Source organism: Pezoporus wallicus, unplaced genomic scaffold, assembly GCF_028554395.1.
Source record: "Pezoporus wallicus isolate ANWC-B61680 ecotype Strahan unplaced genomic scaffold, APGP_CSIRO_Pwel_v1 contig_9942, whole genome shotgun sequence".
Lineage (NCBI taxonomy): Eukaryota > Metazoa > Chordata > Aves > Psittaciformes > Psittacidae > Pezoporus > Pezoporus wallicus.
In genome coordinates this window covers 535,599-560,823 of record NW_026641239.1, presented here as the reverse complement: position 1 = coordinate 560,823, position 25,225 = coordinate 535,599, and the positions used below count along the sequence as shown (strand labels likewise).

General features: G+C 44.5%; 1 protein-coding gene across 14 annotated transcripts in view; it reads left to right on the top strand.

The window, feature by feature from the left end:
* KDM2B (lysine demethylase 2B) overlaps positions 1-25,225 on the top strand; it is a 118,312-nt gene that overhangs the window by 38,862 nt on the left and 54,225 nt on the right. For 8 of the 14 annotated variants that reach the window (XM_057422641.1, XM_057422639.1, XM_057422642.1 and 5 more), the window contains 4 exons: positions 5,373-5,466; positions 6,356-6,509; positions 17,437-17,552; positions 23,499-23,625. In XM_057422641.1, coding sequence (XP_057278624.1) covers positions 5,373-5,466; positions 6,356-6,509; positions 17,437-17,552; positions 23,499-23,625 — 491 coding nt within the window. Of the gene's footprint in view, positions 1-997; positions 1,274-1,418; positions 1,543-1,691; positions 1,971-3,494; positions 3,606-4,391; positions 4,615-5,361; positions 5,467-6,355; positions 6,510-17,436; positions 17,553-23,498; positions 23,626-25,225 lie in introns of those variants that run through there. The other 6 variants (XM_057422651.1, XM_057422646.1, XM_057422652.1 and 3 more) reach the window with 6 other exon arrangements.

The window sequence follows — 25,225 nt, the reverse complement described above, 5'->3', positions numbered from 1 at the left end:
CTGTTACTCAACCATCCATTCGTTTTTATTCATTCCTTTACTAAGTAGGGTTGGATTTAAACAGATGATAAAATGCTCTGCTGAGCTGTTGTCTAATTAGAAGCTGAGGGTTTGCCTCTGGAGACAGAGATTGCCCTTTGAATTGAGGGAGCTTGCAGGTCCCGCGACACAACCTGGCGCTGTTTTATGCATGTGAGATACTTGTATGCACTTTGTATGTCATTTGTGCATTGCTTTTGATACAAACCTGCTCTATAGGTATAATTAAGTACAAGCAGATGAGACCAATAGTGCAAGTTCTCATTAAAACTGTCCAAACTAGCAAAGTAAATAGGATTTAATGTCTTCAGGTGGGTGTGTTGGGCTCAAATCCTCCTTTGTGTAGAGCTTGGAGGACTTGCAGCATCACGCGTGTAACCAAAACGAGCACCAGTGTTTAAACTGGTTTGTGGGGAGCCTGGAGCTGACCAGCCACATCACAGGGATGGAGCAGTGAGCTGTGTTCTCACAGATACCCAAGTGCTGTTCTGCTTGCTGTGAATTGGCAGGGTCATTTCCTTGCTGTGGTGGGTGCCTTCTCCTAAATTTAAGCTTCCAGTCACGGTAAAAAAGAGGCCTCTTCATTGTCTAAGTTCAGAGGTAACCTTCCCAGTGCTCACCAAACATACACCGCAGCAGCGGGATGTGCAGGCAGCCCAACAGGGCCGCTGGGTGCAGTTCTGATCCTCGACGTGCGCTTTTAATGCCGGAGTCTGACGGCCGGAAGGTAAATAAGGTTTCCCTTTGGAGTCCCCGCTCCTGTTCCCGGGTGTGAGCACACACGGGGGCTCGGTGTTTCACCTCGGGTGGGCCCAGGGAAGTGTCGCCGCTTTGGTCCCAGCCTCACGAGTGTAGTTTTCCGTCTCCCCCCACCATCTCTGGTGCCTCAGAACAGCCTTCCTCTTATCTCGGGTGTTGTTTTTGTCCGGCTGACTCAGTGCGTAACCCCCTCCGGGCAAGACCCGGGTCTTTGGTGTGCTTTTGAAGTGCCTGCCGCGCACACACGTTGTTTAATGATTAGTTACTATTTGGTGCTGATAGGTGGGGGGTTGCGCTTACTCGGGGCTGGCAGCGCCGGTTACCTCAGCCGGGCTGCCCCGCGCCTCGGGCACGGAGCGGGCCGGGTGCGTTGGTGCCTGTGGGAAGGCCGGGGGCCGGCTGCAAAGCTCGGTTCCTTCCCCGGCCCGGCTCCGGAGGGCCCCTCGACGGGCAGAGCCGGCCCCGGCGGCCGGAGGTGGGTGCTGCAGGGGCCCTCCCTGAGGAGAAACCCCGCGGCCTTCCTGAGGGGGCAGCCGGGCTGTGCGCTGCGCCGGGGCCGGTGCCCCGCAGCGGGGGGCCGGGGGTGGGGCGGCAGACGGGCCGGGCGGGCTGGCCCCGTGTCTCCCGGGTGACAATGGTTTCTTTTGTCTTGCGGCGTTAATTTGTGGCTTCCAGTTGCAGGGCCCCAGTGTGGGAGCGTTGCTCGGTGCGGGTCAGGCCGTTAGCGTGCGGAGTCGCCCAAAGGTAGCTATTGTTTCCCGCTGCGTCCTTTCCAGCTCCCGCTTCCAGATGCTGTGAGGCGAGGCCTGGGGAGAAAGAAGGGGAGCCGCCGGGATGCTTCCTTGCTCCCACCCCCGGGAGCACCTGGGGGAGCGGGCACCCAGCGCAGGGCCTGCTCCTTCCCTTCGCGTTGGCACTTGCGGCCGCCTCATGGGTTTGTGGTATTCGGTTTCAGGCTTAGGGATTTCAACCAGCCGGCGCTGCTCCTGGGAGGAAGGAAGAGTGAGCTATACTTTTCTCATTGGCCCGAACAAAAAACAGAAGCCTCTGCTGGGGTTTGGGAGTGGTTTATGGGCTGAGCTCAGTGGCAGGGGAGCCCTCGCAATGCCAGAGGGAATAGAGCCGTATGGTGCGCTGTGCCTATTGCCAGAGAAAAGGAGCTTAAGCTGAGGGTAACGCTGCCTCTCTGCGTGTGCTCGCGTGTCTGCCCGAGTCCATGTGCATGCAACGCTGCGCCTCTGCCTCCCCTGCGCCGGGGCTCTGCCCGTTGCCTTCGCATCCCGGCGTGTCCGTCGCTGTCTTTGTTTCTCTGTTTGCTTGCGGGTTCGTAGCTATGCGTGGCGAGTGCATTGTGGGTTTGCCTGGGAGTGTGGTGTCTGCGCTGGCTTAGGGAGCGGTGTCTCTGCCTTGTTTCTGTGCTCCCAGCTCGCTGTGTTTGCTTAGTGGTTTAGCTTCGTTCCTATCATCTCCTTCTCTCTCTTGTTTTATTTTTTTTGGGATCTCTGTGCTTGTGCTCCCCTGGGAGTTTGCAGGTTACTCCATGTTTCCTCGCATCATTTCTCTAGCAAATTATCTGAGATTTGTGGTTTTTTTTGGGGGGGGGAAGTTCCCCTTTCCCCCACACCACACATCATTCTTCCTCGAAAATAACTACATCAACTTGAACAATTTCAGGCTTGTGGAGAGCATAAACCAAACTCTTCAGTGGGGAAGGGAAGCTCCCCCCACAACAGATTACAAGCAGATGAATGTTTTAAAACCCTTACTGAGGCTGTGCAGGGAGATAAAGTGGAGTGTGCAGGAGTGGATGTGGTAGCAGTTGTGGAAGAAAATATTAAAGTTGGGGCATCTTTTGCATCGGTTGGTGTTTCAGGGTGTAACGGGTCAGGCTGTCTCCCTGCGCTCTGCATGGGGTTGTGTTCCTGTAACCCGCTTTACCTGCTGTGGCCCAGGGCGCTGAAGGCAGAAAAGCTGAGACCAGAGCACACACAGTGGGATGGAGTTTCTAGGTTTCTTTCAATATGGATGCTGTGTTCTGGTGCTTCCCTCCCCCCCCCCCCGGTTATTTATTTATTTATTTCAATTTGTTGTTAAGGAAAAACCTGAAAAGTGGAGTCATTCCCCAAATTAGCAGCTGTTAGTGATGATGAAGGTGCTTGCTGGGGTTGGAGCGGAGCCCTGTATAAGATTAGCTGTGGCGTGGAGCTGTGCTGGGACCATGTGACTGCGGTGTACATTGGAAGAGGAAGCTGTAGAGGTCAATGCAAAGGCATTGTGCCAGACTCTGGCAACAAGGGAGAGCGCTGTATGGCGGAAGATGGCTTTTTCAGGCTCCTGAGCCGTTAGGTAGCTGATGGGGTTGGACAAAAGCAGGCCTGTAAGGTTAACAGCAGAAATGAAATGGCAGGGCTCGTTTGTAGATGGACATAAAAGCTGTTTGTTTCTTTTTCCAGATGCTTTGTAGGGTTTTGTTAATCACCATATGTGTCTCTTTCACTAAACCAACCTTTATTGGAATGAAAATTGTTGTGTTTAGGGGAGTTTCAAGAAAACAGAGGGAAAATGGGGGGGGGGGGGGGGAAGAAAAGAGAGTTGCGTTTTCACAGCTACATCCACCTTGGTGTTTCTCCCCAAAACTTAAGCGCTTTGGTTTGACAGAGAATTCAATCTGTTATTTCCTCTCTGAACACAAACAGATTAACAGCTTCAAGTTTAGATTGTGGACTATGGAGGAATAAATAAAACCTGCAAATGCTTGGGCCATTTATGCTCTTTTGGAATCTCTTAATGTGAACGGGTGGTTGTTGGTAGGTAGCACTGTCTTAGAAGAATTTTGTTAGTGTGATGTATTTTACATCTGACCTTTTGGAAGCTGAGAATAATTGGTTCCATAAGGATTTGGATTTTCTTACTTGAAACCAACATGAACCTTTAATACTCAACAGTGCCCATAAACTGAGAATTTCCATGTTGGGTTTTTTTGTGTGTGTTTTATGAGCAATTATTCAATCTGTGACTTTGTGCAGTTTGGCTGGAAGGAAGGCTACTTCCTTTCTGGGCTTTTTATATTGTTTTTAAATTCTATCTGACTTGGAATCAACAACATCTTGGTAGAGAAAACAGAAAAAGGAGAAATTAACCAAAAAAAAAAAAAAAAAGAAAAAGAGCTGTGTTTGGGAGGGAAGGACTCATATTTTGAAGTGGAGCATATTGAGAGTGTAGACAGCTTCTTGGCGAGCTGTGATTTTTGAAGCATCTGAAATACCCCAGGGGCAGAAAAAGCTCTCTTCCTGCTTCCGAAGGATAAAAAAAAAACCCAACGCAATTCCAGATCGGGCAAGAGGAGAGACGTGGAATTGCACCAGGAGGGGTTTTAATTGTGAGATGAAGGCGCAGGACCTTTTTTGAAGCCCACAAATTGACTGTCTTCATGACAGCATTGCGTCTCATTCTGTCAACTCGGGCTCGGGATGTGGTTGCTAGGCAGCGGGCTCTTATGTACCTATAGTCGCTCTGATTTGCCAGCCTTCTGCAGACACATGGTAAGGTCCTTTCCAGCCTATCATCTAGAGGGACTTTTGCACGCCGTCTGCATACTGCTGAGATTCTCTCTACCTGAATGTGATGAGAAAAAGATACAGTTAAATGAAGTCTTTTTTCTTTCTTTCTTCCTCTTTTGTTTTTTTCTTTTTTTTGGACAAATCCCTTGCTCGCACTATTTCCATAATCCCCTTTCCAACAAAATCCCAACCCCCAAACAAAGCCCAACCAAAAAAAAAAAAAGCCATGAAACGGAGACCGGAACAAGGAAAAGAGGTTAGTGGGTTAAGTGGTGTGTGTTTCCTGCGTTTGCAAAGGTGCCTCTAGTGAGGAGAGCGGCTGTAATTCGGCCATTAGTTACAGATGGTGGCTGGAGTCTTGAGATTCGTGGAACGAGATGAAAGCTCTTATCTCTTTCCAGTGATGCTGACTTTAAACTGCTTTGAAAACCTGAATCAAGACAGCGTTAAAAAAAGAGTGGATTTGATACTTAGTGATGCTGCCAGCTCGTTTCTTGATGTATTTTGATGCAGAAATGCCTAGAAATGTGAACAAAAAGGAGTTAATTTGCCAAATGAGGTTTCTGTCCCCCAGTCTCTGCAAAAATAGCAAGTAGGTAAAGAACATTCAGGAGGATTTATTAAGCAAATGAGATGTTTTAAAACTTTGCTGTTTGAAGCCATTTGTGTACAACTTGTGGTGAAGGTTACGTCTCTCGGGTGGTGGAGGAGAGCATTAACCAGCTCACCCAGGGGACTGGCCATGGCATAAGAAATACTTCTGAACAGTGTAACTTTTAATGGTTTTGTGTTTCCTAGCTCTGCAAACTTTCATTCCAGTTGTATGAATAGGAAACACAAACATTTCTCAGCAGGAACCTACTTATAGTTAATTCATGAGACAAAACCAGTTCTGTAAATGCTGGAACATAATTGGTGGCGGTAGTATTGCACATACAGTTATCCTCTGCAAATTAAGATGTTGAAAGAAACTGTTTCAGCCTGATTCATTTTTGTCTTTCACTCTGCTTACAGGTACTGTTTGATGAGTGTGAAAGGATGCTTCACTGATTTTCATATTGATTTTGGTGGCACTTCAGTGTGGTATCACGTTTTCCGTGGGGGGAAGGTAGGTGAACCGTGTTTGATGTTTGGGTTTATTTCTCTGTGCCTCTTATGGAGAGGAGGGGTTGCTTGCTTTAGTTTTTCCTTTATTTACCCCTTTTCTGGGGGGAGGGGGCTAGTCAACGATCACTCCATTTCAGCTCCCTTTGTTGATGTACACAGGGTTTGCTGAATTAGAAGGGCACCATTCACCTTCATGAAACAGACCAGTAGTTTACTTGAAATACAGTATGAGTTCTTTGCTGTTGGTGGTGCTTTTAGGCTTGCTATTGCTGCATGGCATAGAAGTGCCTTGCAGTGAGTATGTGGCTGTGTATACCCTTGTTGGGTCAGAGTGCCCTCAAGTCTCCTGTATCTAGAGCTGCTGTTTTCTTTTAGAGATTTCATTTTCCTTTAGTGTGCACATGCGGTTTATGCTGGAACTGAAATACTACAGGATATAGAAGCATTAACATATACAGTAGGGATGGCTACATTTGCATCTTCACTGTTTTTAAGCTGCTTTTTCCAATTGTAGTATAGACAGGGTATTTTGGGAACTGAAATAAGTAGGCCACAGGTACTGTTCATCTATATAGTCCAATGAGGATGTACTGTACCAACACACAGTTTTAAACAGTGAGTAAACTATGCCGGCATATTCTGAGTAAGATGTTTCATGTAAGAGAGATGACAACTGACAGTTACCTTGCCACATCCAGCACATGGACTAACTGCTGCTGCTGTCTGCTCTCTGCTTCTGTGCACAATACCTGGAAAACCTGTGCTTCATGCAGAAAGCAGGCTTGGTGTTCCATGTGCGTTTGTCTAACACGTGCTAACCTTGTTGGAGCCTCTCTGTTCTGTATTTTTGTTGACTGGTGGTAATAGTTAAATCTTTCTTCTATTTTTAGATCTTCTGGCTGATTCCGCCCACTCTGCAGAATCTAGAACTTTATGAAGAATGGGTTCTCTCAGGAAAGCAAAGTGATATCTTTCTGGGAGACAGGGTGGAACGATGCCAAAGAATTGAGCTGAAACAAGGCTATACGTTCTTCATTCCTTCAGGTAGCACTTGTTAACTACCTGGGTTTGGAGTTGCTGGGATTGTGGTTGACTTAACAGCTCTTTGTAAAACTATCTTTCACCTCTAAACTCTGTATTGACTCTTCATTTGCTGTGGCAGAAGGAAGGCTAGGGACTGAGTGCACTTAATTTTCCAGACTGAAATCCAGACTGATGGGAAGTGTGCTTTGAGGAAGTGCATGCCATGATCTCGTGTTGTACTGAGGAAAAGGAGAGAGGACTTGGGGCTTTGGGGCTGTCAGTCCACCCCTTCTTATCAGAGTCACACTGACTTTTGCTGTTGTTGGCTTTGTTGGAAAAATAGACTGGTTTTGTGATCTCTCCTGGCAGGTTTCACCTGGGTTCAGTAGGTTCAGTAACCTACTGCTTTGCCTCTGTCTATAGCCAGAGGTGGGTCTTGATTCCCTGATGGAGCTCAGTGGAGATTCCAGTACATGGAAGAGCAGGCCCTGTGCTCCCTCAGGGTTGCTTCTTGGGGAAAACAACTTTGTTTTATTGTCATAATTGTTCAGAATTTCTACTGATGGAGATTGTGTGAATCTGGACACCTTCCAGGAGCCCAGCCATACTTAATTTTACACTGCTGCCCACCTCAGTGGCTGGGTTGGATGATTCAGGCTCTTCTTGCAAAGCAGCAAAACAGTTGCTGCTTTCAAGGCTGGTGGCTTCAGCCCTTTCTCCTCCTGCCTAATTTGGATTAAAGATAGTGAGATGGTATCAGGCTTTGCTTCCTTTGGCTATTACAGGACCATAAATTGGTTTATAATGATGGAGCACATTGTGTCTGTTTAGTGAAAAATACAGGTAGCTGTTGTGCATGACAGGAAGACAGCTTGGTAGTTTTTCAGTGCTAGAATGATTCTGTGGAGGCAGGATTGTTATTTTTTCAGTCCTGGGGACAGAGAATGCAGGTTATGGGAAAACAGCAACAATGTTCTTGCCAACTAGGGAGCGTTGTTAGTGTAAGTATTGGGTAAGAATCAGCCTGGGAGGTGACAGGCAAAATGACTTTGAAGGTGGAAGAGTTAATCCATTAAAGGAATTAGGTCTTCCCTTGAAACAGGTCAGAATGTGCTCTTACTGTTTGAACTGGGTGTTTGAGTGTGCCTGTGCTGTTTGCTTAGATCCCGTTACTGCATCTTTGTATTTATCTTCATTCCCCTGTGAGCAGCCTCCTACGAATAAGACTTTCTGTATGTTAGTTTAGTCATGCTCAGCAGTTGGAATACAGCAAGTTGTGGGAGCTTGTACAGGGCACAGCTGTAACATGGTGGCTGAAGTGATTCCAAATGTGGAGTTTGACTTCAGTTTCTGTTTTCTTAGGAAGGCCCAAAGTACAGAAATGCTGATACCTCAAACACTTCAGGCTAGTTGAAAGGCACAAATGAATAATTCCTCTGTAAGCACCTCATGGATTCAGGGGTTTTGGCTCTGCTGCATTTCATTCAGAAAACTTATTTGCAAATCTCTTTATTTATGTGAAAGGGCATTATTTCTATGTTTGTTTTAAGAGCATGGAAATGCCTAATTAAAGGCTGTTCCAGGTCAGTGAACTGAGCGTGGCTGTGTAAAATAGGTCAGTTCCTACAACCCCTTTGCTCTGGTTTATGTGCCTGTCACATTAGTTAATGTTTGAATGTGTTTTGTAGGTACTTTATAAGTGCTCATAGTGTTGAGGTTCCAGTAATGGGTGCCTACAAAACCACTGTGTCCCATACTTTCCGTTGGGCCTGACAAAGTCTTGAGCAGCCTCAACTCATCCATGAGGAAAATGCGTTCTAATTACAGGTCTGGTCACAGAAAGTGTGAATTGATACAGTTAGTGCTCAGCTGGACTGTGAATGGAGAGCGTTTCAGGAAAGGACTTTTTCCATGCAATATCCTGCTCTGCTCCTGGTTTTAAGTAACTTTTGGGGGTGGTTATACCCTAGCAGTGTAAGGATGAAGTAGGTAGAGAAGACTGTAACAAGACACGTGAGGGAGTGAAATCACAAGCTTGTGGGAGATGGAAGGCTTCTCTGGAAATCTAGGATCAGCAGCAGATCCAGTAAATCCTTGAAACTACAAACCACTTGGACAAGAATGGGAATTATTCTTGCAGAAGGCATAATTATAGTGCTCACCAGGGCCTTGGTATTTTCCTCTCCCTCACTGCCATCAGCCTTTCAGGATTAAGTTTAAACCAGTTAGTTTCTACCTGTGCTGCTAATCTGCAAAGCACTGAGAGACACGATTACAGCTCTGGTATCAAGGAGAAATTGAGCAAAGTATTGTCAGCATAGTGAGTGGTTTCAGGCCAGGGTGCCTCTTGCAGCATTTTAGGAGTCCCTCTGAAGTATGGGTTGGGGGAAGTGAGCTTCTGAGGGATACTGTGTGGGTCCTTGCATCAGAGCCAAGCTGTACTCCTGATGGCCTCATGGGACTTCTTCAAACAAGCAAAGCACCGTTACAAGTTCTCACCTCCCACCTTCCCAGTTCCCACTGATGAGTCAAGGATGATCAACTCTGGTAAAGTCTGTGGTAAAGTGATAAAATCAACCAGGAATCTGGCCTCTTCCATTAATATAATTGTTCAAGCCAGTGTCAGCATAGTTGTTGATTGATAGATATGTACCACATTGTGCCCTGCTGAGGTTAGATGTGGATTCAAGATGTTAAACCAGTTGAAGGTTCAAGAAGGGAGGAAGCTGTACTTGCTACCAGGGTCAGCAAATGGGTATTTCTTTTTCTGTAGAAACTTGACTGTTGTTTTCCCAGGTTGGGGGAGAACTTGTCCTTATGCAGGAAGATTTTAGTAAGGAATGCTGCAGCCTTGGGGGTGTTTTCACTGTGTGTGTTACCATGGGCAATGTTTGATCTTTGGGTAAGCGTTCGACACGGGTGAAATTTAGTCAAGGTAACACATCTTGCTCTGCTATACTGAATTACTGCCTATCTGACCTACATGCCAGGTAGAAGGGAAGCTCTTTATAGAGTGTGCTGCTCTTCTCAGGTGTAAACTGTGATGACCTGGAGGAGAAAAAGCATAATACTACTGGACAATACTGTGCTGTAGCTTTCTCCCATACCATGAGCGTGTCCAGTGATGACTTGCAGGGAGGATGTGTGAAGTTTGGAGTTCATTGCGGAGGTGTTGTGGAGAAGCAGTTTGGGTATCTCTCATCACCAGGGACAGTGTTTGAGCAGCATCCCTTGGGTTTGTACAGCTCGGGATTACTGTAGGCACATCATGCATTGAGTTCCCTTTCATCTGGATTATCTGAAAACCACCTTAGTTTCTCCTGTGTACTCCTGAACCGTGTTGTTACCTACACCCAAGCTCAAAATTCAGCATACATAAAAATAAAAAATGAATCCTTTTTCAATCCACTCGCTCTTTTGAGTCTTTTAGCCTTGCTGAATATGTCATTTTGATAGTAAGTGGTAGAGCTTTGACGTGGATATTGTCCTTGCCCTCCACAGACAAGGTGTTGCAGTAGTTTGAAATCTGTTGAGCTTGTTTTGCTTTTTTCCTCAATTTCCCACTAGGCATCTCTCGAAGACCTTTCACACACACATACATACATATGTATATATATGCTTGGTGTAGAGACTTGCACTTCACATTCGAAAGAGTTTGCACATGCAGGATTGGGGCATAGAAAAGCAGGCCAGGGAGTAGTCTCTTGTGGAAAATTTGTCTTGCAGGATTTGTCTCTGTTACTATTGTAAAGTGAGAGTGTAATCATTTTGTGCCTTGAAAAGGTGAATTCGAGCCAGTTCTGGGTTGTTACTGATAATGTGGTCTGCCAGAATATGGATAAACTTGGATTTTTCTTCTCTCTTTGTGAAGAACAGTTTTGCTGAGCTCCAAGGAAGCTGCCACACTTAACTGGGGGTACAGTTTGATTCCAGGGTTTACATTGTGGCTGATATAAGAAAGTTTGCATACACACTGCTTTGATAGGAGATGGTGAATACTACCGAGGGTTAGGTTACTCTGTCTCTTACTGTCTCCTGAGCCTCTGCTGCTGATCGGAGGCCAGAGATGGTTTTGGGTTCACTCTGCATGCGTGTTCTTACTGTAGGCTTTCCAAACATGTAGCGTTAATGTGATGAGTGTATTGAAGAGATGAAGTGTGCTGTGTGTGAACTGGTAGCTCAGGGAGCTGTGTTTGTGGGGGAGCACAAATCCTCGAGTAGCTGGGCCATTTTGAGTGACTCTTGTCCTTTAAGTCTGAGGGTAGTGGTTTCAGTAACAGACCACTACACGGTCCATAAAATAACGGTCCAAGAAGTCACTTGCCACTTAATTAGATATTGTAGAAGAAATTTGCAGTGCTGATTTATTAGACATTCCTATGGTCAAAGTCCAGACCAGGGTAACTTAATGTAAACTGGGCATGGTGTCCCTTTCTGGTTCCTCTCCAAAGTTCTCGCTAGAGTTGCTGTTTTACAACAGTTGTGCTTCACCTCAGAGTTGGTAATGTTCCACTGAGGAGTAAGCTGTTAGTCTTACTTTACTTATGTTCTTTATAGTGCACTTTGGGGCCTTTGACATGGAAAGATGCTATTATAGTCTCTCAGTTTCTTGAGAGGTGAAGCCACAGTCTCAACACAGTATTCTTGTTGGTCTGTGGTGATTATTATGGTAACATGAGAGTGCTCCAAAGTTCTTGCTTCCAGTCAAATACAGAAATAATGGCTTTTTCAGATAAATGTTTTTGGGAAGGAAAGGAGACAGGAGTTTGTGCTGGACTCTGGGCAGCCATTTGCAAGGATTTGAAGTGCTTCAGATGCAGTATCGGTGGTTATCAGTAGGATTCTGCCCGTTAGGAGCGTGCAGTCTTAGGTCCCCTCTGCTCTGCCAGTCAGTATTTGGTGAATTCTTATGTGATGGGGCCAGAAGGTAGCATAGAGTCTTTATAGCAAGGAGAATGACAGGCTATTAAAATCTAACTGGTAAATCTTTGCAGGGAGTTATGCTGGGGCTGCAGAGCTGCCTGGCTATTTTTGGTTGCTCTTTAGCTTTTCCTGTTTAGGGAGCTTCCAGTGACATTAATGGAAGCTCCGTGCTTGGAACCTTTAGGGACCAAGTGATGAAAATCAGTGGAGAGGATCAGAGAGGAGAGTTTTTTGCCCTTGGTGTCTGCTTTCAGATAGGAGGTGACAGTGTAATGTTGGATTTTTAGTTCTATTCCTCTGCAATGCTCTGCCTAATTTTTATCAAATGGTATCAGATTGAGAGTTGCCATGTTGCTTGTACTACTGGGGCAGAATGAATAGGGGGTTTTACTTTAAAACTGTAAACATGATGTTTTCTTGATACATTTGGTCGTGGGCACTATTACAGCTCAATCATCCTTCTTTTGAGATGAGAGAAATAGTGTTTCACTTGCTGGCCGTGCCCACTCTGAGGTTGCCTCTTTAGTCACTTCTTATTTTTGAGACATATAAATTTCATCTATTCCACCCCAAGCTGCAGGAAAATATATATGCCTTCTATATCGCAAATGTATGTGCAGTTCCTAATGGAAACAGGTGCACCATGGGTTTGGCTTGGAGCTTGTTTGCCCCATAGCTTTATAACTTAATAGTCTGGTTGCCCCATAGCTTTATAACTTAATAGTCTTTTTTATTGCTCTCGGATGGATGATTGCATCCTTGAAGATACAGGAGGAATTTGCAGCCCCCTGAAATCTTCTAACAAGTTTGTAGTGTTTAATAATACTTGTTCTATAAAATTCAAAAGATAATGAGATCGTATCTTTCTTTTAACGGTTCAGAAGAGCTTTTGTTACTGTTAATTTTACCTTCTTGATTTACTAGAGAAGATAACATCTAAATATTCAAGTGTATCTTAGTGGTGGAATAATTCCTAACTGTAAATCAGTTGAGAGTATTTCTGAGCCTCCTGAACAGAATTCCTGCTCGATGTTGGCTTGGCTTCATAAACTAGGATGGCTTTAGGAAGGAAAAAACACTTGAGGAAAACAGTAAGTGGACGATTGTCTTGTTGAGGCTTGAAACAAGGACAGTGATCAGTGACTGCACAGTGTCTGGACTCCCAAAGCTGTTATCCCCATTTAGCTGAGCTCATAGTTGATGCATGGCTCCCAAGGCAGGACTGTGTGGTGGCCATGGCCATGGACCTGCTCCACTGCTCCAGCTCTGGGACCAGCCTGCGAAGGAAGGGTGGGCTGGATCCACATCCACTCAGTTGTTTCCACTATCAGCGCAGGCTGCTTTGAAACTGGTCAGCCATGGGGAAGAGTTTTCTGGTTCATGACTAATCCTTGAAGCACACAGTGTGTGTCTTTCACGTATAGGATTTAATTGTAGCCTTAGATAATGTTTAGCATGTGTTTTTGTTTCTTTCAGCCAAAAGTGAACTATACTTTATTCCACTGACTTTTGACTTTTTCAGTCTATTTGTTCATGATATTACGCCTGTCCTTTTTTTATCATTAAGGAAAAATTAAATTATGCCATTTTATTCTGTGTTTCTTTCATTTTTTGGGGGGAATATTACAGTTTTTGAGAGTCTCACCAAGGGGAGAGATGTTACCTCCTGTCTTGCACTAAGCCGTGAAACACACAGGGTTGTGCAGTAGGAGCAGGGTTTGTGTCAGTGGTAGAAAGCAGTCACAGAGGGGAGAACTGGTGACATTCACTTCAGAGGTGTCTGTATCAGAGGCTGGGTGGCAAGGTTTTGCTGTGAGAGCTGAAAGATGCAGACATACATGAGCAGACACGACAGCACAGAGTGATGTGATCGTACGTGTCAACAGACCTGTCAGTTCATCCAGTGAAAAGCAATGGCATGGCTGAAGGTGAGACAGGCAGATGTATTGGTGTGGATGGTTTTAAAGCAACTCCTTGGCTGTCCCTTTTGTCTTGTGCATACTTGCAGCTTGCTTCTATTCTGGAGCTCTGTCTTCCTCTTTAAAAAACCTTTGCAATTGGGAAGCTTTAAGGATGGGTTTTCTTGTTTGTTAATGGTCACAGTGAGCATTCATCCTCAGTTTATTTCTGAATAGTGCTTGTATCTAAGCTGTGGGAATGAACTGAATGTGCCATCCAAGCTTATCTGTTTCAGAGCTTAGTTCTGCAATATTAAACAGGGGAAGTTTATATTGGATATAAGGAGGAAATCCTTTCCTGTTAGGGTGGTGAGGCACTGGAATGGGTTGCCCAGGGAAGCTGTGAATGCTCCATCCCTGGCAGTGTTCAAGACCAGGTTGGACGAGGCCTTGGGTGATACGGTTTAGTGTGAGGTGTCCCTGCCCATGGCAGAGGGTTGGAACTAGATGATCTTAAGGTCCTTTCCAACCCTAACTATTCTATGATTCTATATTACCCTTATGGAAGCTCTTTACTGTTTTCTACTCACCTGTTTCCTCCTGCTTTTGTGGTGCTGGCCTCTTCAGTTTTTCTCTCTACACAGCCTTGTTAATATTAGAACAGGAGTTTGGGGATTTTTACCCCCCCTTTAATATCTGTGCCAGTTCCTGTGGTTTTCCTACCCTGTCAATGCGCCATCTTTTTTGTCTGCTCTTGCCCATAGTGTCCTATGCTTTTGTCTCTGCAGTTTTAATATTCCATGTATGTTCCTCAGGCAAGTCAAAGCTATTTTTGGATGCAGTGTGTGATCAGAAAACTGTGATATAGCTGAGTGGTCAAAATCTCTTCTGAGCAGGTAACTCCTCAGACAGGGCTGTGTCCTGTAGCTGGCAGAGGGGCTGTGGGCTGGATCCTGCCTGTGGGAGCACATGAGCTGCTGTAGATCTGGGGATTCCCTGGGACTTGGCTCAATGTGTTCAACAGTGAAAGGGTGGTACCCATAGGCATTGTCCTTATGCATCCCTGAGCTATGCCTGGAAATCATCCCACACCTTGCTTTGGCTGTGGGTACGAACTTTACTTCCAAGGACTTTACAGTTAATGGCTTTTTGCTTGTTGCTTGGTCTCTGGTTTATTTGTGTTTTCCCAACCCTGATGGATTTTAGTGCTTCTTCATCACAGGGTTTTGTTATTGAGAACCGTCTCATAAAAAGCAGCATTTTCAGTGTTCTTACTAGAAACAGGCGCTTCTTGAAAGACACGGTGTTTAGTTGGTTCAGAAGTTAGGAGCTGAAGTACTAACTCTAAGATGAGTTTAGACTTGGATTATAGATGTAAGTAGGGAATTAAATACATTATCTGCATAACCAGAGGGTGTTTCAGTTACTTTACAGGAGACCTTTGGTTTGCACCTCTGCCAGCTCTTCAACAATACTGTATTAATGTTGGCTAATCTTTCTGTTTAGGATTTGTTTGGGACACCATTTGTGGGGCATTGGCTCAAGCCAGTGAAAGACCCTTTCACATCACCCCGAAGTATTGGGGCTGCTACTGAGGAAGTAGAGTGGTTATTAACACAGAGACCCTTGACATCTAGTGGGGGCTAAGTCGAGAGGTCAGGGAAGATGTGAGCAGTGGAACCCAAAGAGTAAGAACCAATGGAACAACTGCACTCCAGTGTGAAATTTTCACTAAGGAAATACGACTTATAGGAGGAGGCAACTGCGTGGTTATAGCAAAATCATATACTTGAGGAACAACTGCAATTTCCTTTTATTTCTTGCAGAATTAAGGGTATCTCCTTTCTGCCTTTCATACAGGACTAAAAAGCCAGGTTTCAGCTCAGTTACTCCCTTTACTGAGGTTATTAATATTTGATAACAAACTGTATTTAGAATTATGTTGGTCATTCCCCTAAAATAACAAGTTATTTTACTGGAGCTGCCAGTACACATGCTGGAACTGCCAGCTCCAATGCGTCTGCTGAGCAGTACATTGACTGCTCTGTGCTGAGAGAACTGCAGTGGGAAGTTCCAGTGAGGACTTGTCAGTGTTCTGCTGTAACTGGCTGTTTCTGAGCTTGTCTTCTGCCACCACTCGCTTGGCCATTGCACTTTTCTGAGCTTCAGTTTGTTCAGCTCTAAACCTGACAATGAAGGTGAAATTGTCACACAGATTGACCCCGTCTTTCAGCACCTACCCAGTAAGTTGGCTTTGGGGACCCAGCAACAGATACACTTCAGCACATGGTTTCCATTCTTTCCCCCATACACATCAATCTTTGATTACCTAGTGGAAGCAGTGGCCCCAGTTTCCTTGATCTTGGATCTTTTTTCGTTCCCGAAGACTAGGATCAGGAAGATCATTTGTATTTCCAGTAGTTTGCTCTTAGTACAGATTGATGTCTTTCATGTGGTGAACTACCTCAGCCCTGAAGAGTTTTTAGAGTACTGATGTACATAGTTGCCACGCTACCCTTATGTGACAAAATCCCCTCCCTCTGTGGTTGGTTGTTCTTGATTTGGAAGTAATAAACAAGCTGGATCATTGTGAGTGACTCTGTAACCAAAATTACACTAACTGGAGCAGGAAAGATGCAATAATCCCGAGAGTGCCAGAGCTCTGAGCCACCTGCTGTTTTTATATGCATGACATTTATCATGTGGAATCAGAGCTGTGACTGAGCACTGGAACAGGTTGCCCAGAGGGGTTGTGGAGTCTCCATCCTAGTTGATGCTGAAAAGCCATCTGGACATAGTTCTGGGCAGCTGGCTCTAGGTGGCCCTGCTTGAGCAGGGGAGTTGGACCTCCAGAGCTCCCTTCCAACCACAACCATCCTGATTCTGAAATTCAGAGACATGTCTCCAGAGCAATAGGCTTTTGTTTCCAGGGAGAAAATTGACGTGCTGATTTCTTTTCCTTCCTGTCTCTCTCCTACCAATAATCTCTTAAAGTAAAGCCCCAGTTTTGCTATCTGCTGTGGCTCAAGGACTTCTCAGATGCAGCCTTACAGGCCTTTATGGTGTAAAGATTGGTGCAGAGCAGAGCGTTCGTGGCTGCTGGCTGGAGAACCCTTTCACTGAATGGCATTTTCCTGCTCCCTCACTCCTGCTCTGGAAGTGAAGGAAAGCTGCCACAGCTTTAATGGAAAGTACTGCACAGTGAGGAGAAAATTGACTGCCCCCTCTGTTGCTTTGCTGTCTGCTGGCTTATAAATTGTAATGCTTTTCATTAAAAAAGAAGAAAAAAAAGTGTCAGGTCTCTGTGGGTCCCAGATCATTAGTGGGATCAATTCCTTTTTCACTGCAGAGATCAGAGGCTGCAGTCTTGCATAGCCAGTGCTTCAGCTGCTGACATACCAAGCAAACAATGCAGAAAGCAAAGAGCTGGAGTGTGGCTGCCTGAACTGCTATGCCTGGGTTTTCTTCCTTTGCTTTGGTGCCTGTGAGATGAATTCAGTCCTTTGCAGGACTGGGTCAGAACAGCCTCTTCAGCTCCAGTACTAGAAACGTTAAATCCCTTCACTTATGGCTTGCAGTGAAAACCTTTTTGGTTGCTTCAGGAAGTTGATAATAGGATGTGAAACTTTCACCTCTGAAGGAGGGCTGGTGGTAATCATTTGAAGCTGTTGACATCTGAAGATGGATGCTCTGGGGCTGGTGTGAAAAGTTTGGTGTGACTCAGTTCAGTTCCACAGCCCTTGCCCACCACCACTGCTAACATGATTTGCAACCCTACTGGAGGTGCCAGTAGATAGATCGGAGAGCCAAGTATATTGAACAGACTGAATTTACTTCTTAGTCATGGATGTGGTTGAGTCACAAGCTTGTGTGTTCCCAGTAAACACTGTAACTGTGCTGTGAATAAATAGAAGAACCCAATTTACAGAGGGTTCTAAGACTGTACATCATAAGATGTTGTTCTCCTATGACTAGTCTTAAAATGTGGCTGTGAGGATACCATTTAACCTTTTAACCTCTCATCCCCTGCAGAGTGGGGTTTGCGGGGTGGTTAAAACTTGATTGTAAGTTGCTCTGTAATGCTACATAGCATGAGGCATTCTCAGTTCTTTGCTTTCCCTCTCTAGGGTGGATACATGCGGTTTATACTCCAGTAGATTCTCTGGTGTTTGGTGGAAATATCCTGCATAGCTTTAATGTTCCCATGCAGCTTCGCATCTATGAAATTGAGGACAGAACAAGGGTAAGGATACTTCATTCTCTTTTTAACTGAACAGTTCTTTGTGGCTGTGATCTGTCATAGTCCCTGTCATATTCCCTTCTGACAAACAAGAAGTGAGGGGATCTCCGTGTCAGAGTTGTTGAAACAAGGTAAACATGAAGTAATGAGACTTTCAAATGTTGGCTATTTTTAGTGGGATTTACTCATCTGTTTTGCCTGCATCCCACAGACGTGTCCCTTTTGTGTCTTTTGTCTGTTAAACTTCCATCAAACACCTTCCCTTTTGCATGAAAACGTATTGCGCTTTACAGACCTTTGTACCAGCACCAGTAACCCCTTGCTTATCATCTCTCTCTGCACACCTGATGTGGATATCTGGGCCTGGAGAATTAATGGGACTAGGATGGTTCTCCTGCCCACAGCTGAATTGTCAAAGCTACGAAGAAGTTGTGTATGAAACCACATGTTTCTTATGTACTGTGCAGGATTTTCTCCTACAATGACTCAATACTATACAAGAATTTCTTGGAATATAAAGAATCTGGGGTGGGACATTAATTTGACCACTGTGATGTTCATCTGGTTGTAGCATCTACCTGATGGAAGGAGTGTTGCCTTTGGGAGGAGGTTACTGTGAGGCCTCCTTGTTTGAAGTGAAAAGGTTACCCTTGATTCATAAACACCAGTCATCATATGCTTAACAGATTCATAAAGCAGCAGAATCTGAATGCTGTGCCACTCTTTTAGTAAGCTGTTAAATAAGCTGTGCAAGGCAACTGTAGCGTTCCTGTGCAAAAATGGACCAGTGGTATGCGCAAGTTTGGATGGGGGCCTTGCGGCTGACTTTTGGAGGCATTGCACTGAGCCAGTGGTGGTCAACCACTGGTACAAGTGCTGGTTGTGATGGTAATGAAGACTGGGGCTGGCAAAATAGCAGGAAGTTGCAATTCTTTGGTACAGTTCACTGTTGTTCACCTCTACAAGAGGGCACAGTTCTGGTTCCAGGTGGGCTTTTGCCCCAGATTGCTTTATTTGCAGTGAGAGTGCATAGGCATGGAGGAAATGTGTATTGTTTTGAAATCCATCTCTTGAGTAGATGAGAGGAGGGGGGTCTTCCCCTCACCCTCCCTTACTTTGCAGGGTGCACAAGGCCTGGTAATCTTCCCATTGTAAAACAGTGATGGGAGCAGTTGGCTTCCTGGAGTGATTTTAATGAAGAAAAGGAATATTAAGCAGAAGAAATGAATTTTCAGTGGAAGAGGGATGAAGACAAAAGCTGAAATTCAGGGGAATTGGAATGGAGGGAGTGTAGCAGAGAGAAGTGGAGGTAGAGAACTGGAGTGGAGTTTGGCCTGATTTTGAGCAGGTGTCCTGAGGAAAGGCTGTCCAGTACCTTCAGGAAGTGTAAAGGGACTTGGACAGGAAAAGGTTATGATGGCAGAGGCAAGAAGGGGCTCACTGTGTTTAGACAGGGCACAGGGAGGTTTTCAGAGTCATTGTAAATCAGAACCAGCAATATATGCTGATATATGGGCCGCAGGAACTTAAGGGGAGGGTGTGTTGCTGCCAGAAGCAGAGGCAACTTGTGCAGAGAATGGAGGGGACTGGGAGGAAGGATCAATGCCAGAAACAAGTTATTTCTATTCATGTCTATGGGGAAGATGGGAAGGAAATGCTCTTTTTCCTGAAGTTGTGTAAAAGCTGTTTTGTTCCCACAGGACTTGAGCAACCCAACATCACACAGATTGGGTTGTAACTGCTTGGTAGTGCTTCATGTCAGGCCCTTCTCCTTGGGAAGCTGGGTGCAGCTTTGATCTCTTAAGCTTTTATACCAGGAGGCAGAATTCCTTGTAACAGTCAAATATTTTTTGCTGACTTTTAGGAACTTGCCAGCCAGTTACACTGAAATGCCTTTTAAAAGTCACTAACAGCCTGATCCTCTGGGGAGGTTCTGGCAGTTGGGCATCTGCCTCTTTGGAAATGTCCTGTCACAGCATTTTGGAAGGGGGTGCTGCCGCATTTGGAAGTCCTAAATCAGACCTTTTGTCTTGTCAGTTTTGGTTTAGATTTTCTTCAAAATACAAGATGTGCAACTAAGGCATGCAGAGGTATGATGAAAGACAGGCACATCAGTACTGTTATTTAGAAATAACACCCCACACCACCTAAAAATATCACAGGAATCTTGAAGGGGTGAATGTTTTCTAAACAGGGTTCTAGCGTGTACTACTTTGTTTGCTTTAGTAATCAAAGTTTGTAATGTCTTTGTTCAAATAATCCCATTCATCCCCTGGCTGCTGTAGCAGGCTTAGCACAGTGTGTAGCTCGCACACATTCACCAGTGTGAACATACTGCAAATGAGTTCCTCATCAGTATTGATCTCCCCATTGCGTACGGCACAGAAGTAAATTACGTGATGGGATTGGCTAAGTAATTTGCCACACTCAAAGCAAAGTGTAATACAGGTGTGTTTTCCATCTTCATTTTGCACAGAGATGATTTTATGGACATTTCAGTGTGTTTAAACCTGCTGTATAATGCTTAATCATCTTTGCTGATACTTGGAGTCGTTTTTATGCTAGGTGTAGTTGTTATTGTCTTAGCAGCTAAGACAAGAATAAATACATGGTTGAAACGGCAACGCTGATTTACAGCCTGATAAAATTGCCTGGTTTATATACTTGTCATGCTTATTCCAGCTTAATTTCTCATATCCCTAGGAGACTTTTGAAGAGGGTTATAGCCATTTAGAAATAGTTTTAAGGAGTAATAAAACCCATGTCTGTTGTTGGCAACAGCTCCTAATGTGCAATTGAGGTAAACAAATATTCTCCAGCGTTACAGTTAGAGCTTCGTATTTTGCAGTCTGGCTTTCCTGGAGGTCAGTTAACAGCTAGTCAAACAGGCCAAGCTGTTTAGTTCTCTGCTAGACCAGCTTGGATAACGGCAAACAGAATGCCATGCAGAGATCCATCATCTTGGCATAGGGATGCTACAGCTCTGTAGCACTGAAGAGGAAGAATGCATCCAACTTACTCCCAACTCGTATGAATTTAATTCCCTTAAAGTATCAGGGCATGAATGGGGTCAGAAGCACTCAAAATAGATATGTAAGGTGGTCACTCACAGATGATGGTGTTTGCTACTGATTGTGTTTTCAGAAGTGTAAAAGAACATTCCAAGTGGATAGATTCATTATTTTATAAACACTCAGGCATTGTTTTTCCATGTTGTGATTAGATTGATTAAACACAAGTGGAGTTTGTAATGATTTTAACGGACATTGTGGAAGAGAGTAACGCTTTCTTCAGGAAAACATGTGCCTTGTTTCTGTTTTTCGGTTGGTTTTTGGAGGGGGATAGAAGTCTCTCAAATAATTTCCCTTTCCACTGCAGAAATGGATCATATTCCAGAGAGGATTTTTCTTGCTGTACAGGAATGATTAAAAAATATATTCAGTGGCTTGTAAATTATTAATCACAGAAGTTAGAGCTGGAAATGCCTATTAGATGAGCCAATGTATTTCTCTGCTGGTGGGGGATTTAGTCCTCTGGCAGTGTCTGTATCAGATATTACACTTTAAATTCATCACAGAACATTTTTAATTTCTTTCTTTCTTTCTTTTATTCCTCCTCCCCATAAGGGTTCATTTGACCATAAGTGTACAATGGAAAAAGTATGGACATGTACATAACGCAGTTCCCATCCATTATAATGAATAAATGTCCAAGGATATCCTAAATAACATCATTCTCTATGCTTTTGCATAAGGCAAACTTTAAAAGACTTTTAAAGCCCTCTTAGACTTGCTTTACAGGGAGAAGGCACTGTTGATCTTTGCGCAGTATCTCTTGCTGCATATGGTAGCTCTTCCTTCTGAAGGTTTGTAAAAGCAGAGCCTTCCCAGCACTTAGCGCATTACAGAGGCATGGAGGGATTTGCTGTGGGTTGGAACATTGATAGCGAGGCAATTAGGAACTCAAATTGAATATTAAAGATTGATATACATAATGGGAGCACTGCATGCATTACTTCCTTGTCTTTCACATTGAATTAACATTGGTAACAACTAAATTTGGTGAAGCTCAGAATCTGTCAACAAATGTTGAGCAATGATGTCTTTAATATTCCCAGGCATGTGGCTGAAAACCTTTTGAAGGCTGAGGGGTGGAAGGCGGCTCCCTGTTTGTAAGTCAATTCTTTGCAAATTTTGTTTCCTGCAGTGCTCTCTTGGACAAATTTGAGTTCCTTTATTAGCATATATTTTAGCATGGCTGATTTCCCCTGTGTTCCATAATAGTGATAAGTGACTTGATCTCTTCTTTATGACAAAGAACTAAACCAAAGGAAAGATGTTCTTCAATGCAAAAAGGCCCTGGGGTTAAATGTTCTCACATTTAGGGGGATGTTGGTTGGATTTTGCCTTTTTTTGTCTTTTTTCCCCTCCTTTTTTTTTTTTGGTAACAAACCTCACAGGGAGACATGGGAAAAGGTGCAGCACCACTGGATGCGTGACCCATAGCAACATACAGCTCAGATGAGCTACATTTGTGTTGAATTTATGAGATCTAAATTTTGGGGAATTGCCATGGAGTATTTACATCCTCCCCTGTGATCCATTTAGTGGGACAATACAGGATATTTCCCCTTTGTTGCATTTTGATTTACTACTAAAAGTGGTGTGCTTTCTGTGCCCTGGGAGCAGAGACAAGTTCTTTGACTGTCCACCTTGGGGACAGTTCTCACATATGGGCATTGTAATAAATCACTGACAAGCTCAGGAGGCTGCTTTTATCACCAGGCAGAAGTTTCTGCAGTGCCTGCTTTGCAGAATCTGAGTTTCCAGGTGCTGGGATAATGGCTCTGTTCAGACTTTGGGGTTTGGAGTGATGTGTGGGGTGGTTGTTCTGGTTTTGCCTTTTAAACGTGGGCTTTCTAAGTTAATACTCCTTTCTGGTGCAGTCCATTAAAGGTGGGGGGATACCTCTTGGCTAGGTGAGCTGGTAATATACACAGAATGCCTTAAAGCAGTTCCTGCAGTCCCAGTGCAATGCATGCGTGTAAGCCTGCAACAGGAGAAAGAAGTGTGCAGTGTAAGTACCAGTGCATGCAAGGTGTATGGCATACATTTTAACAAATCGCTGTAAATCTGCATTTGGTCTTGTATTTTAGGAGCTTCCCACATTCTTTGGTACAGTGACCTCCTGTAGATAGAAAACTGTGTTGCAAAGGAAGGAAACCCACTTTGTTTTCTTTTGAATCTGAAATAACCTCACAAATACACAGTGTTGGAGAAGAAGCTTTTTGTGTGAGAACAACAGGTCTGAGATGTAAGAAAAAGTGCACAGCTTGACAGGATCTTTTGTTAAAACCCTGCTTTTTCTGTTCTGTTTGTGGCAAATGTGTAAACCACAGGAGGGATTTTTACTTTTAATGTGTAGGTACCAGTAATCAAGAATTTGTGTGCTCATTTGTTTAATGAAATTGTTGTGAAGACTGTAATTGTAAAAGGTGTATTTCCTGCTGGTCTCATTTTAGGTAATGTTACCGTTTTGCTAAGAATCATAGTGTTCAGGAAATAAAACAAACTCACTTTTAGTTTAACTCGAGTTTTAGTGACTGACATCTGTATGTGACCACCCTATGTTTATACAGGAGGGAAATAATGCTGTAGGGGCCATCCATCAGTTCCACGGTTTCCCAAGAACCACAAACCCTTTCCTCTCCCACCACCCCAAGAGGATACAAATTAGTGAACCAAGAAATGATGCTATCATGGCAGGCAGGCAGGCAGGCTCCTCATTTGGTATGCTGAAGGCATACATCTCACTCTGCTCCCACCCTCTCCCCTCCCCCTCCTGCATACTGTTTGTGCTCTTGATAACACGATGAGAATGATGACTGGCCCTTGTGCTGCAAACTTCTCTGCCTTCCCCATGGACTGACAGTGTTGATCTTGCTTTCAGGTGCATGCCAAATTCCGTTATCCTTTCTACTATGAAATGTGCTGGTATGTTCTGGAGAGATACGTGTCCTGTGTGACCCAGCGCTGCCACCTCAGCAAAGAGTACCAGAAAGAATCAATGTTAATTGGTGAGTGAATCCTTTGAGTGCATGTTCAGAACTGGTGCTGGCACCTTAGGCTGGTTGCTGCTTTGCTTTCTGCAAAGCAGGTTATGGATTGGAGAACTGTTTCTTTATTTTGGGGTGGGGAAGGTCTGGAGTCTCCAGCCTTTCTATGAATTGCCAGCTTACTTCATATTATATTTGCTGAACGTTCCTTTAGCAAGTGGATCCTAGAACAATAATTTTTGGATGCTTTTGTTCCTTGGTTTCAGTAGTGTTTGTGTTGAGATGATCTGCCAAACAGTAGATGATTTACTGCCATGTGAGGCACAGTGCCTTAGTAGCCAAAAATGTGTGCATCGCAACTGCCCTGGTGGGATGGATGGTTAGTCCTTTTATAGAGAGTCTCTTCTATGGAATGCACTGTGGTCACTAAACCTGGCTTCTTTCTCTTCTCTTTAATCTCTTTAGTTCTTTATATTTGGTGACTGACTTCCAGTTCTTCAGAATAACAAACCCCAGAAAACACCTACACAAATCGTTATGATCTATAACCCAAGTGCAGGGAGGTCAAAGAAACCTTTACAGCAATAGCTAAAAATGGACCATAGCAGAGATGGATAGATGTGCCTGCAGCAGGAAGGCATTACCTTGGCACTGATGCGAGCTTTACATCAATGTGTGACAATTCTAGTTGCTGCCTTGCAGAACTGCCCTCTTTCCTTCCTTTAATGGAACAAGGGGGTGGGCCATGTGGCCTCTGCGCTTTTAGTTGCAGAGTGGCTGAAAGTAGCGCAAGCAGCATCTAACTCTTAACAGGCTCGGGGAAAGCATGGAGGAAAGCTAAAGAATTTCTATGCCTCTTGCTCCTTAAGATGCTGCTTGGAGTGAACCTGGCATGGTTGGAACTACCTCAGGTTCTGGGCAGAGGAAGGAATTGATCACCTACCAGCATTACTCTTGGTAGAAGGGATTGAAGAAGGCATGGGTAGATTTCATTCTCCAGTGAGTTTTACTGACCAAGAATAACATGAGAAAGCTGCGTCTGCATAGAGGAGCCAGGGAAGCTGCCTGGGATCTGGGTGCTTCACATTTTGTTTCTCTCCCTAGCTCTGAGACCCTGGGCAGAAGGGTTAGCGAAGCAGGAACTCTGTGGGAAGGAATTTTTCTCATTATGGAAGTTCATCCTTTCCTCCTGGATGATTTAGCCCCTTGGATCAGCTCTTCATAAAGCAGGGACAAAACTCTGGTAACTGCATTCACTGGAAAACAAGGAACAACCTCCTGTTGTTCTAATGTTGTCTAAACCATTGGCATGGGAAGAGGCTCATCCTGCAGGGTGGGGGTGCCAGATCCCTGAGGTGTAATTTCAGAACAAATTGTATGTGGAGAGTGGATGGTTCAGGATATTGAGATGGGACCTTTTCCAGCTAAATCACTGGCGTGAATTCCAGCCCAACTCAGTGGTTACTGGTAATGGTTTGGTGATCCCCATGACGTGTGCCTCAGTCCAGTCACTAGTGGAGAGATTCAAATCATATTAAAGCTCACTGGGGACCACAGATGTCCAGTGTCTGAAGGGAAAAGGATTGTTTTGCATGACCAAAGAGTGCCAGCTGCAAAGGCA